At 38.3% G+C, this 11740-nt stretch overlaps 1 protein-coding gene across 8 annotated transcripts; it reads right to left on the minus strand.

The window, feature by feature from the left end:
* Positions 1-22: 22 nt before the first annotated feature.
* On the minus strand, positions 23-11575 carry LOC105487908 (family with sequence similarity 200 member B). Of its 8 annotated transcripts, none has more exons than XM_011751568.3 (3): positions 11443-11575; positions 7960-8069; positions 23-6677 (listed from the first exon to the last, which is right to left on the minus strand). In XM_011751568.3, exon 3 carries the CDS (start codon positions 5928-5930, stop codon positions 3957-3959), a length of 1974 nt encoding a protein of 657 aa, XP_011749870.1. In that variant the 5' UTR covers positions 5931-6677; positions 7960-8069; positions 11443-11575; the 3' UTR covers positions 23-3956. The 8 variants fall into 8 exon arrangements, with proteins under 8 accessions (XP_011749870.1, XP_011749867.1, XP_011749869.1 ...); XM_011751565.2 differs by lacking the exon at positions 11443-11575 and adding an exon at positions 11326-11436; XM_011751567.2 differs by lacking the exon at positions 11443-11575 and adding an exon at positions 11259-11397.
* Between the last annotated feature and the right edge of the window lie 165 nt (positions 11576-11740).

Genomic DNA, 11740 nt, shown 5'->3' on the forward strand with positions numbered 1-11740 from the left:
GAGTCCATGAGGAAGGCACCCCAAAGAAAAAGCAAGATTGGAGAATAGGTGAGTTCAGTCAAGAGAAAGATTTTTCTGGCCCCAAAATTATGACAACTTTGCTGTAACAAACACTGAAGTTATAGAAATAATTTGGGTTTGGATAATCTGTAGAAAGACTGGAAAAAGTCTTAGGAATGTGATAGAAGAGGCCTAAATATGCTTGAATAGGCTGTTAGTAAAAATATGGGTGTTATGAGGGCTTGGAAGTAAGTGAAAAGCATGGTAGAGAAAACCTGTATCATATCAGAAAAAATCTTCACACACCACAAACTGTAGAAATATAGATGTTAAAAGCGCTGCTGGTGAGAGCTCACAAGAAAATGAGAAACATATTTTTGGAAACTAAAGGAAAGAGGGTTCTTATTATACAGTGGTAGAAAGCTTAGATGAATTGTGTCCTATAATTGTAAGAAAACAGAACTTTTAAGCAATGAACTTGTATAGTTGCAGTTTCCAAGCAGTGATGAAGGTCTGACTTGGATTTTTCTTGTTGCTTTTAGAAAAATGAGAAAAGGGATAAATTGAGAGAACTGTTAGAAAATGAAACCATGATTTAATGATTTGAGAAATTCTCAGCCCATCCAGATTGCAAAAGATGCCAAAGCTAAGAGATCCACTGTAAGGAAAACATGCTCTGGTGAGAAAGCCAACAATGTGGCTGCATATCCTTCTTTAAAAAGTTTTTGATTTTTAAATTGTAGTAAAATATATACAATATGAAATTTATTATCTTAACTATTTGTAAGTGTGGGTAGTCTTTTGCTGCTGCTTAGGAAGCACAAAAGATTACAGTATTCTGATACACAGAGGGCTCTTTGAAGAGGCATGTGACTCACAAACCACCTCAACCAATCTCAGCAGAAGCCCCAAGTAGAGCTAGGATTATTCAGGAAACATCTGTTGAGGAGCCTCTCTCTCAATGGAGTGAATCCCTATGACTCACAATGTTTTGTTTACCAATAGAAACACTGTGAAATTCGACTAAAAGAGACAGAGTGGTTGAAATGAAAGAAGGCAATCGAGCTCCCTAAATTCTACCAGCAGGAAATGGGCTGATAAAACTATTCAGTAGCAGACATGTGGTACTCCTCATCAAAAAGGATGGCTCTGAGGGTTGGAGCCCCAGCAGAGGGCAGGGTAGGAGCCACAGCTATTCTCAGGCTTAGTAACCTAGTGGAGTTTGCCCATGGGACTTTAAAAGGGATTGGTGTTTTCTTTTTGGCTTTCATTTTCTCCCTTTTTGAATGGGAACGTCTATGACTGTCACCGTATTTCTGTCCCACTACTGTTTTACAGCACAGAACTTGCTTTCTAGTTTCACAGGTCCTTAGATATAAAACTTTGCCCCAGAATAGATTTATACTCAGAACTGCACCCATATCTAATTTAGATACAAGATTTGGGACTCTTTAGTTGAAACTTAGATGAGATTTGCACTTGAGCTGATGCTATAATGGGTTAAGATGTATGGGGACCTTAGGATGGGTGAATGTATTTTTCACATGGGATGGATGAGTCTCTGGGGACCAGAGGGTGGACTATAGTAGGCTTAACAATGGTCTCCCCAAAGATGTCTACATCCTACTCCCTGAAACCCATGAATATTACCTTACATGGTAAAAGAGATTTTACAAAGGAGACACAGAAACACACAAACCTCTGGATCAGAGACACAGTTTCTTATTTACAATAAAAACAGCAGCCAGAGGCCAGGCACGGTGGCTCACGACTGTAATCCCAGCACTTTGGGAGGCCGAGGTAGCTGGATCACGAGGTCAGGAGATCGAGACCATCCTTGCTAACACAGTGAAACCCTGTCTCTACTAAAAATACAAAAAAAAACTAGCCGGGCGTGGTGGCAGGCACCCGTAGTACCAGCTGCTCCAGAGGCTGAGGCAGGAGAATGGCGTGAACCCAGGAGGTGGAGCTTGCAGTGAGCCGAGATCGCGCCACTGCACCCCAGCCTAGGAGACAAAGCCAGACTCCGTCTCAAACAAAACAAAACAAAACAAAAAACAAACAAAACACAACAGCAGCCAGAGTAGCATTGTGTGTGTTCCCCATGCTCCAATTCCTGTAATGTAATACACTAAGGGCCAAGTGTTACCTCTGCATGGAGTGGGTTGCACTACAGAACAGGAGCCCCAAATTTTAAGTTTCTAGGCTTTTATAGGGTTGCTGACATGTCTGCCCATCTTCTCCAGAGACATTACTCATTATTTCTGGAATGTAGGCAAATTCACCTCCTGGTGTGAGAAAAGAGAAGGCTTTATCTTTACTTCCCTGGGATGTGTTTACGGGAGGTGCTATCTCTAGCTTCACTATCCTGGAATGTTTCCTTTATACATTCTTAATTTGGATGCGAACATGGTCAAACACGGGATTCAGACTGTGCAGAAATACGAGCTATTCACAGAGAATTGTTTTTCAACACTTTATTTCAAGCATCAAAAAAGAAAAAATCAATTACCTTCAATAGAATAGAAAATCTGAAAAATTAAATAAGGCTAGGCACGGTAGCAGATGGAAAGGTACTGCTACGCTGTATGATTTTAATGAGAATGACCATGCCAAATGATATCACCCAGTGGGATAACGGAGTACACAGAGAAGCAGAGATTGAAATTAGTTTGAAGACTATGTTGTATATTACACAATATACATTGCTTAAGCATCAGCAACAATGTGAAGAAGTAACATCAATGTCATTTCTGGATGGTTACAGAAGTTATGTCAAAGTTAGATTTTTGAAAGTAAAAAAGGCAAAGAAAATTGCCACATATTTAATAATTACTCTTGGGAATGACTGCAAATTAGAGATGTTAGGTATTATTGATTCATGTATTCTTTAGCAAATGTATATTGAATACACACTATGTATCAGGCAAATGGACATCATCTCCCCCACTATGGAAGAATAGTAATCAAATAATTACAAATCATATACTCCAAGGTGGCAGAATGACAATTAGCAATCAAAATTATTACATATTATACACTACAAGGAAAACAAATAAATAAAAGTAATAATGGAGGATTTACCCTAGGGTGGTTAGAAAAGGTTTTCTTTAGGGAAGTAACATTTAATTTTTTTGAGACAGGGTTTCACACTCTTGCTCAGGCTGGACTGTCGTGGTGCAGTCACAGATGACTGCAACTTCAAACTCCTGAGCTCAAGCGACCCTCCTGCCTCAGCCTCCCGAGTAGCTGGGACTACAGGTGTGCACCACCACACCTGTGGTTTATTTTTTTAAAAATTTTAGTAGAAACAAGGTCTCACTATGTCGCCCAGGATGGTCTTGAACTCCTGGGCTCAACTGATCCTTCTGCCATGGCCTGCCAAAGTGCTGAGATTACAGGTCTGAGCCACCATGCCCAGTGAGGGGAAAGTAACATTTAATTCAGACTTATCCTAAGCATTTAAAATAGTGACCAGAGTGTTTATTAAAACCTAGCTCAGATCATTTCTCTCCTTTGCTTAAACCCTTCAATGTTCTCTAGTCCACTGACAAAAGCCAGAGGCCCAATAATGGTCTTCAGAACCCTTCATGGTTTGGTTCCCCAATACTTCCCTGATCTTCCTTTTTACTACTCTTTCTGTAGCACTTAATAGCTTCTAGATATTATAAAGCTTATTTATTAGGTTTATTTTCAATTTCTCCTTGCCAGGATATAAACTCTACTAGGGAATTATCTGTTTTGCTCACTTTTGTAACCCAAATGTCTCTGGAACAATTCCTGGCCTCTAACAGAAATTCATTAAATTTTTGTTCAATGAACATAATTTTATTAAATACAACAAAAATTAAAACATAACAAAAGTATCACAATGTTATAGTAGCATTTAAATACAACATAGAAAAATACTACAAAATAAGAAAGGCAAAAACAAAAACTAGGTAAGATTTTATTTACTATGATGGGTGTGCTTGCCTGTTCATAAGTTCATTCCAGTCTGGAACACAGGAAGATAATGCTACCCGCATAGCTGCTGCACCATTCAGCCCATTTCTTTCCTTTGTTTTGAACTGGGTTAAGATGGAAAACCCTAGTTCACACAAACTAGTTGTTGTGAATGGTAGTAATAGCAGGACACTCTTTCTACTTAACAATGGAAAGTCTTCCTTTACCTTAATCCAAAATGCTGATAAACTTAAGGTCTCATAATCATTCTTCAACGTATATGAAGAACTAAGCTGCAATAATTCATTCTCTTCTTCAGGCACCAAGTTTAGCTCAATTATTGATTCAGGGTTTCGAAAAGCAAATGGATCTTTTACCCAACTGTTTTCCCTTAATGTTTCAAATTTTTCTTCTGGAAAGAAATGGTTAAAAGTTTGAGATAGAGAAGTGAGATGCAACAATATCTCTAACTTTATTTCTTTCAAAATGTTTTCATTAATAATATTCTCTTCAATATGTTGCAAAAATCTTGGAAACATGTAGTAGCTAGGACGATTACTTTTAAGTCTTACTTGCCATAACAATAACGTCTTTCGAAATCCCTGAATACGTTCAACATGTTGGAATACATCACTGTTTTTCCCCTGTAGTTTTAAACTCAGTTCATTAAGAATGCTAAAAATATCAGTTAAATATGCCAATTTTGTTACCCAAGTATCATCTTCAAAAATATTTGCCAAATGAGATTTTTTTTCAATGAGAAAAAAGTGAATCTCATTCCTGAGCTCATAAACCCTGCTTAGTATTTTCCCTTGAGACAACCAGCGAACTTTGGTATGATAAAGTAAGTGGGTATGGTTAGTTCCAATCTCTGAACAAAATGTTTCAAGAAGCCGGCTATTCAATGAGCTTCCTTTAATAAAATTAACAACTTTCACTGCATTTTTCAATACTTCCATGAGAGACTGTGGAATTTCTCTGGATGCTAAACCTTCACGATGTATAAAACAATGATTCCACACAGCACCATTATTAGTAACTTCTAGTAATTTTTTAATTACTCTGCTATGTTTTCCAGTTATGGTTGCTGTGCCATCACTTGTAATTCCTTTACAGTTTTTCCAGTTTAATTTATATTGGCCAACTATGTGCCTTTCTAATTCTGTAAAAATATCTAATCCACTTAGGTGTGAGGTTAAATTTAAAAAACACAAAAAATCCTCCATAAAATCATCTTGCCACGCATATCTGACATAAACTAAAAGTGTTGTGCAGCTTCCAATATCAGTGCTTTCATCAAGCTGGATTGCAAAATCTATACCAGACTGTAACCGAGTAATAAGCATTGTTTCTAAATGTTCTGCAATAGTACAAATTCGAAGAGATACTGTGTTATCATTAGGTATAGTTTTTAATTTATCAGCGGATTTATCATCAAATATTGTACGCACCATATCCAAACACGCTGGAAGAATAATTTTTTCAGCAGCTGTGTTAGCTATTTTTTCTTTTGCCACACGATATGCAACTAAATATGATGATAATAAGGCTTTCTCACTAACAGTAGTAGAACTACTAAGAAATTGTGTTGATAACTTTACATCTTTTTTCTTTCTTTGAAAATATTCAAGAGGCTTATCAATAAGTTCAGCATGCTGAGTTTCTAAGTGCCTTTTTAATTTTGAAGGTTTTAAGCTTTCATTTGCAAGAATATTATTACAAATAACACACTGAGGTCTGTCATTTTCAAAGGGTTTTTCACATTTGATAAAGCCGTATTTTAAGTAATCTTCATTATAACGTCTTGCACTTACTTTTTTCTTTTTGAAATGCGGCTCAAATGAACTTGAAGTTTGCAGACTGGAGTCAGTATTTTTCTCAATATTGTCACTATTCACAATTCCAGATTCAACAGATGAACTTGAACATGCTTCTGTATATTTCACTTCACTATTCCTCTTTCTTTTAATAAAGAAATGATCCATTTTAATAGCAATTTGTTCCAGTTTGATTAAAATGTTATAATTGGCATTAACTCAAAAAAGAAAAAAATATATATAGTCTAAATAACATATTTTCAAAAACTACACTCAAAGTTTGCAATTGAATCTCAACTGAGTATCTCAGACTTCACAACTAGTTGCAAGTAATTGTAATATAAAATGTGACTGTACAACATTAACCTTGCTATTATAAAAATCAAGCAAGACACCCCTGAATAAATGACTGAAAACCATTTCTTAGCCAATATACATTCTATTCATCATATCCCCTCCATCAAATAACCCTCTCACATATTGAAATTGAACTCAGCATTCCTTGTAATGTGCACAATTCAGGCAAAGGATTCAACACTTTGGTATTTTACATTTTATTTTGTTTTGTTTTTTTTTAAAAAAGTTCATTGTGACTCACAGAATTGATTTCATGCCTCACTAATGGGTCTCACATATACTGTGAAAAACACTGATATAGAGACATTTTGTGCCTTTGCTGTGTTGGTACCTTGAGTATGTCTGCTTGATGATGAAAGAGACTAGCTGATCTGCTAGACTGTTGACTTGTATAAGAACATCTTGAAGTGGTGGGAATTTATCTTAGATTTTCATTCCTGAATCATTTTTATGGTCTGATCTAGTGAGGAGCCAATGAGGTTTTCCATGGCTAGGTCAAATATCGGGTTGGAGCTGATGGTATATTTTTATGGAACTTTCCTGGAATGCATCCTTGACCTGGGAATAAGACCAGAGATAAGACATTAAAGAATCACTGTACAAAGTAATATTACTGCCAGCTATGGGGGCCTTTATGACATCCGAGATCATCGACGGTGAGGCAAAAAGTCTATAGCTCTCTTTATCACTATCTTATATTGGCTTAGGCCTATTTCTGTAAGGCAAACCACTTCGAGATTAGTAAATAGAAAAACAGTAACAGTAAAACCCAGAAGTTGGCATCAGGAGTTGGAAAGTATATTAGCAACACAGAATACCGCAAGCCATGAAGGACTATAGCTTACTCGCCATACATACTTCCTTTTTGCTTGGCTGCACCTATCTTGGTCATGCCTGCCTTGGTAGTGATGCACTGCTCTCTTGGATCATAGTATATTTCAGTCTTATGACCATAACAGTAGTTTCAACTTTTCCTTATATAGTTTTCCATCAAAATACCTCAAATTTTTTGGGAGGGGTGCAGTCTTACATTTACTGTAGTGTTTATTTATTAAAAATTCAACATGTCTTAACTGTGTTAATACTGTATGTTTATTATGACTGTTTACATTAATTGTATTTTCTTATCTTTGTATTGTTAATGATCTGGTATCTAGGTGGTTCCTTGATGACTGCAGAGGTACTACCTCTCCCAGGGTTAGCTAATTCCTATGCAAACTAACCAGTCCAGAATCCCCCCACCCCCAACACAAGACATCTTGGGTTCTTACACTCCTGGCCAATATTGCCCTGTCCTAATCACTCCAGGACGAGCTACCAGGCAACTAGGGATATCCCCTATGTCCCAAGTCAGCCAAAATTATTTAAACTAGCCAATTTTAAACCTGTTCAAGCCTGCTTATCCAGTTTTGCCCACTCCTTCCTAAGAAAACCGAATAAAGGCTTTCCTGCAGATTCCTTGTACTTTCTCTCCCCACTGACCCTGCTGCTTCTAGGTATGGCACCCTTGCATGGTGTAAGGTGCTATATGCTTCCTGCTTCTAGGGATCCAGGAGTATAAAAATTTCTTCTTTCATGATAATCATTTTCACATCTGCATATCTTACCATATCTGATTAAAATAAATCCTGGGTACATTTAAAAACACTGTTATTTTGTATTATTGGTCTAGTTACAAAGTTGTACAGTTTGGCCCTAAACCTCTTTTTCCTGATCAGGTTTTTTACCGTTTAACACAATTATTTTGCGGACCATGAGTTTTTCTAGGAAATCAAAGTCCTAAATGCTTTAATGATGGTTAAATAGCTAGAGATTTATTACATATGGTACCTGATTGTACCTTAAAAGGTGTGCATCTGGGAGAGAATTCAGGACCTGGTAGATGCCTTTGACTTAATCTTGGTTAGATGCTTCCTTGAAAGATGACATGTTACAAATTCCTAACCTTGGCTGGAAAGGGAAAAAGATTTTCTTATTAGGTTTTATGTCCTCTGCCAAGGACAATAGCAGGACTAAAGAGTTTATGGTACATATGTCTTGGATGTCCCAGCACAGTGGGTGGTCATCAATATCAGAACTACACTGCTGAAGGCAAATGCATGTAGATCTCTTTTTAATGCATAAGAAAAGTTGAAGGGCAATATACAGCCTTGAGGCAGTCTAAACCAGATAAACACCTGCCTGAAAGGGAATACTGACTCTTCCTTCCATAGTTAAAAGTTCATGTACGGATGCTAACATGTTTTAATGCTTCAACTTTCCCCCAAGAAACCTCAAAATACTACAATTTTGTCCTTCTGCCACCTCTCCCTAGATATTTATCATATATAGCTCAAGAAAAACAGTGCTAAACAAAACATGCTAAACAAAATGTGCTACAAAGTCTTTTGTTTGACTTTCTTTACTTACATCTCTGAAAGCAGCTTTTTTTTTTTTTTTTTTTTTTTTGAGACAGAGTCTCGCTCTGTCACCCAGGCTGGAGTGCAGTGGCCGGATCTCAGCTCACTGCAAGCTCCGCCTCCCGGGTTCACGCCATTCTCCTGCCTCAGCCTCCCGAGTAGCTGGGACTACAGGCGCCTGCCACCTCACCCGGCTAAGTTTTTGTATTTTTAGTAGAGACGGGGTTTCACTGTGTTACCCAGGATGGTCTCGATCTCCTGACCTCGTGATCCGCCCGTCTCGGCCTCCCAAAGTGCTGGGATTATAGGCTTGAGCCACCGCGCCCGGCCTGAAAGCAGCTTTAATGAGAAGCCAGAGGAATTTTAGGAGAGAAGTTCAAACCTGAGGTTCTGGCCTAACCATAAGTTCTGGAACTTTAATTTAAATAGACATTCTCAATTAGTACTCAATGTAAATCAGAGCATGTTCATACCTGAACACGATCAAGTACACCAGTGTGATTCCATAACCCAGGTGGGTTCTGCTGGTCAAAAACACCAAAGACCTATAAATGTGTACACTGATGCTTAAGATGTGTGCACTGAAATTGGCTCCTGTGGCTACATGGCAATATTTCCAAGTAATAACTTTATTCAGCTATCCATCTATTTAGCCTCCCTTAAGAATTACAATTAAGGTAATCAAATATTTGTAGCTGAAAGTTTCCCATACACCAAGGTGCATTAACATGGTCATATGATTGGTTTCAGGTTAGTGATTTTCCACTAATAAATCTTATCTACTTGTTCCTAGAACAGTGCTTGCTGTATGGTAGTTACTCAATGTATTTGAAAGAATGAGAAAATTAATGACACCTGTAGTAAACTGTACAATGTACATTCTATTTTTATCACAGTCAGTAACATATAAGTTATCCAACTATATTTGGACAATTTGGAAATATGTAAGACAAAGGCTAATACAACATATTATTTAAAATAGGATTGTTGAAGATTCTATTTCATAATAAACTGCTTATGTTAAGAAATAGTAGAAACAAAGATCCTATAAAAACATACATGTAAATTTAGATTTAGCTTTTAAAGCTTAGAACCTAAATCTACCTGAAAAAAAGAAACATACATTAAAAGAGTATCTTATTTTTACATTACTCCATATATGGATCATTATTCTCTTAGAAGCAATTGTCTTTTAACCATTCTATTCTTTCATATTCTTACTTTTCATGTTTCAATGCCCCCTTGGAAGTTTATAACACTAGTTCAGTTACTATTGTATTAAAAAGTTATTCTTAAAGGGTTTACTCTCCCTCCTAAATCAGACAGTTCACCTACAGTAATAGCAGTGGCAGTATATTAGGGAACGGATCTCGTAGATGTGGTGATGAAAGCATGGGGAAGTTCTTTTTTAACTGAATAGGATGCGAGGTATCATCTAAGCAAAAGGCCCAAGTAGAAAATGTTGCAAGTTTGTCAGAAGAAAATATGAAATATTAATAATTGTTTAGGAATGTGATAATATGATGGACTAGGAGAATGTTTTAGGATTTTTAGTCTGGCTGGCTGTCTTACTTGCTTAATGCAATGATTGTTGTTATAATGCTTGATAGTCTAAAATTCCCTATCTCTAATCTTTTATATCCTAAGATATATCTCTAGTGTGCTGTGAGTATCATCTTCTGAAAATACAGCTCTAATCAGCTTCTTCATAACTGGAAAAGCACTTAATGGCACCGAGCTTGTGTAAGCTCTTCAGGATAATATCCTCTAAGGTTAAGCCTCATCTTTCCAGGTTTCTCGTTCATCACATGATCTCCATACATTCCACATTTCAGTACTAAAAGTATGGACATTCTTGAAATAGTTCATGCACTTTCATGTCTCTGCTTTTGGCTACTATTCCCTTTGCCTGGAATACTCTTGTTGGGTCACATGAAGTCCTATTTATTCTTTTTTACTTAGTTCAAATGCTACAGCAGTCATACATTCAACTAACATTTAGCTACCTACAGTCCTAAAGTATGTCAGGCACTGGAGATACTTAACAGTGACATATTAAAATAATAGAATATCCGTTCAGCTATTAAGATGAATGAGGTGGAGTTATACAACACTGACAAATCTCAAAAACATTATGTAAAACAAGCTAGCTGCAAAAAGATGTACACATTACTGATTGCATAAAGGTGGTTGGGAGAGTGGTTTCCTTGGGCAAAAGGGAAGAGAATGAGATGGGGTAGAGCTGACAAAGGACTTCAATCACTTAATATAATCATTTATTTCTCCAATTCAGTGGTGAGTACACATGTATTACAGTTTCGTTTCTACTTTTGTCTGTCTGAAATCGTCTATTTTAAAAAAGGATTTATAAGGCTGGATACCTTCCTGAAGGCACTGCGAAACTGTCATACAGCCACTAACTTAAAATTACCTTCCATCTCTTGCATTTCCCTTTGTTTCCTGTTTTGATATTACGCACACATTAGTTAGTACACTAGGCCTTAAGAGTGGAAACTGCCAGGTACCAGCTTTAGCTAGATTAAAATATGACCCTCTTCCCAGGAGACTCCTGACCGGTTTTCTCGTCCTCCAGGTACCCAACTAGGATTTCAAAGAACTTTGGCCTGAACCCCTCGGCCGACCCCAGCACAATCGCCCTTCAGGCCCGGATTGCTGCTGCTCTCACCTTCCCTCAATTCATACGGGGGGCAAAACCAGACTGTATTTCCCCGCAACGAACCCTGGAATGTTTCGCTTTAGCGGACTCTGGTCCACTCCCATCAGAGGTTGTCCTTCTTTCGCCTCACCTCCAGCCCCGACGCAGCAACCCGGCCGGGCCCAGCGCCGCAAACCTCAGGTCCCTGCAGCGGAGGTACACCTCAACTCTCCCCACAATTCCCCGCGCAACACCACTTCCGGCTTACCTCACAAATTCCACATTCCAGCCGGAAAGACCTGGATAGGCCCTCTGCGCATGCGTGAGACCGGGGCGGTGTCCGGGAGTCGAGAGAGTCGGCGGTGCCCGCTCCACATTTCCACTTCCCTAGTCAATGCCGGCAGTCTCGCGGGATTTCCTCCTGTCGCGGGAGTTATTTGAATGCCTGCGCGGTAACGACTCCTTAGGGGCCTGGGGCCCTCTGACAAGAAGCCTGAGGAGACGCCGCGGAGAGCTCTGCCTCTGGATTGGTGGGCAGGTTGGCTGTAGCTGAACGCCGACAGGGC

The sequence above is a fragment of the Macaca nemestrina genome, chromosome 3 (genome assembly GCF_043159975.1).
Source record: "Macaca nemestrina isolate mMacNem1 chromosome 3, mMacNem.hap1, whole genome shotgun sequence".
Classification (NCBI taxonomy): domain Eukaryota; kingdom Metazoa; phylum Chordata; class Mammalia; order Primates; family Cercopithecidae; genus Macaca; species Macaca nemestrina.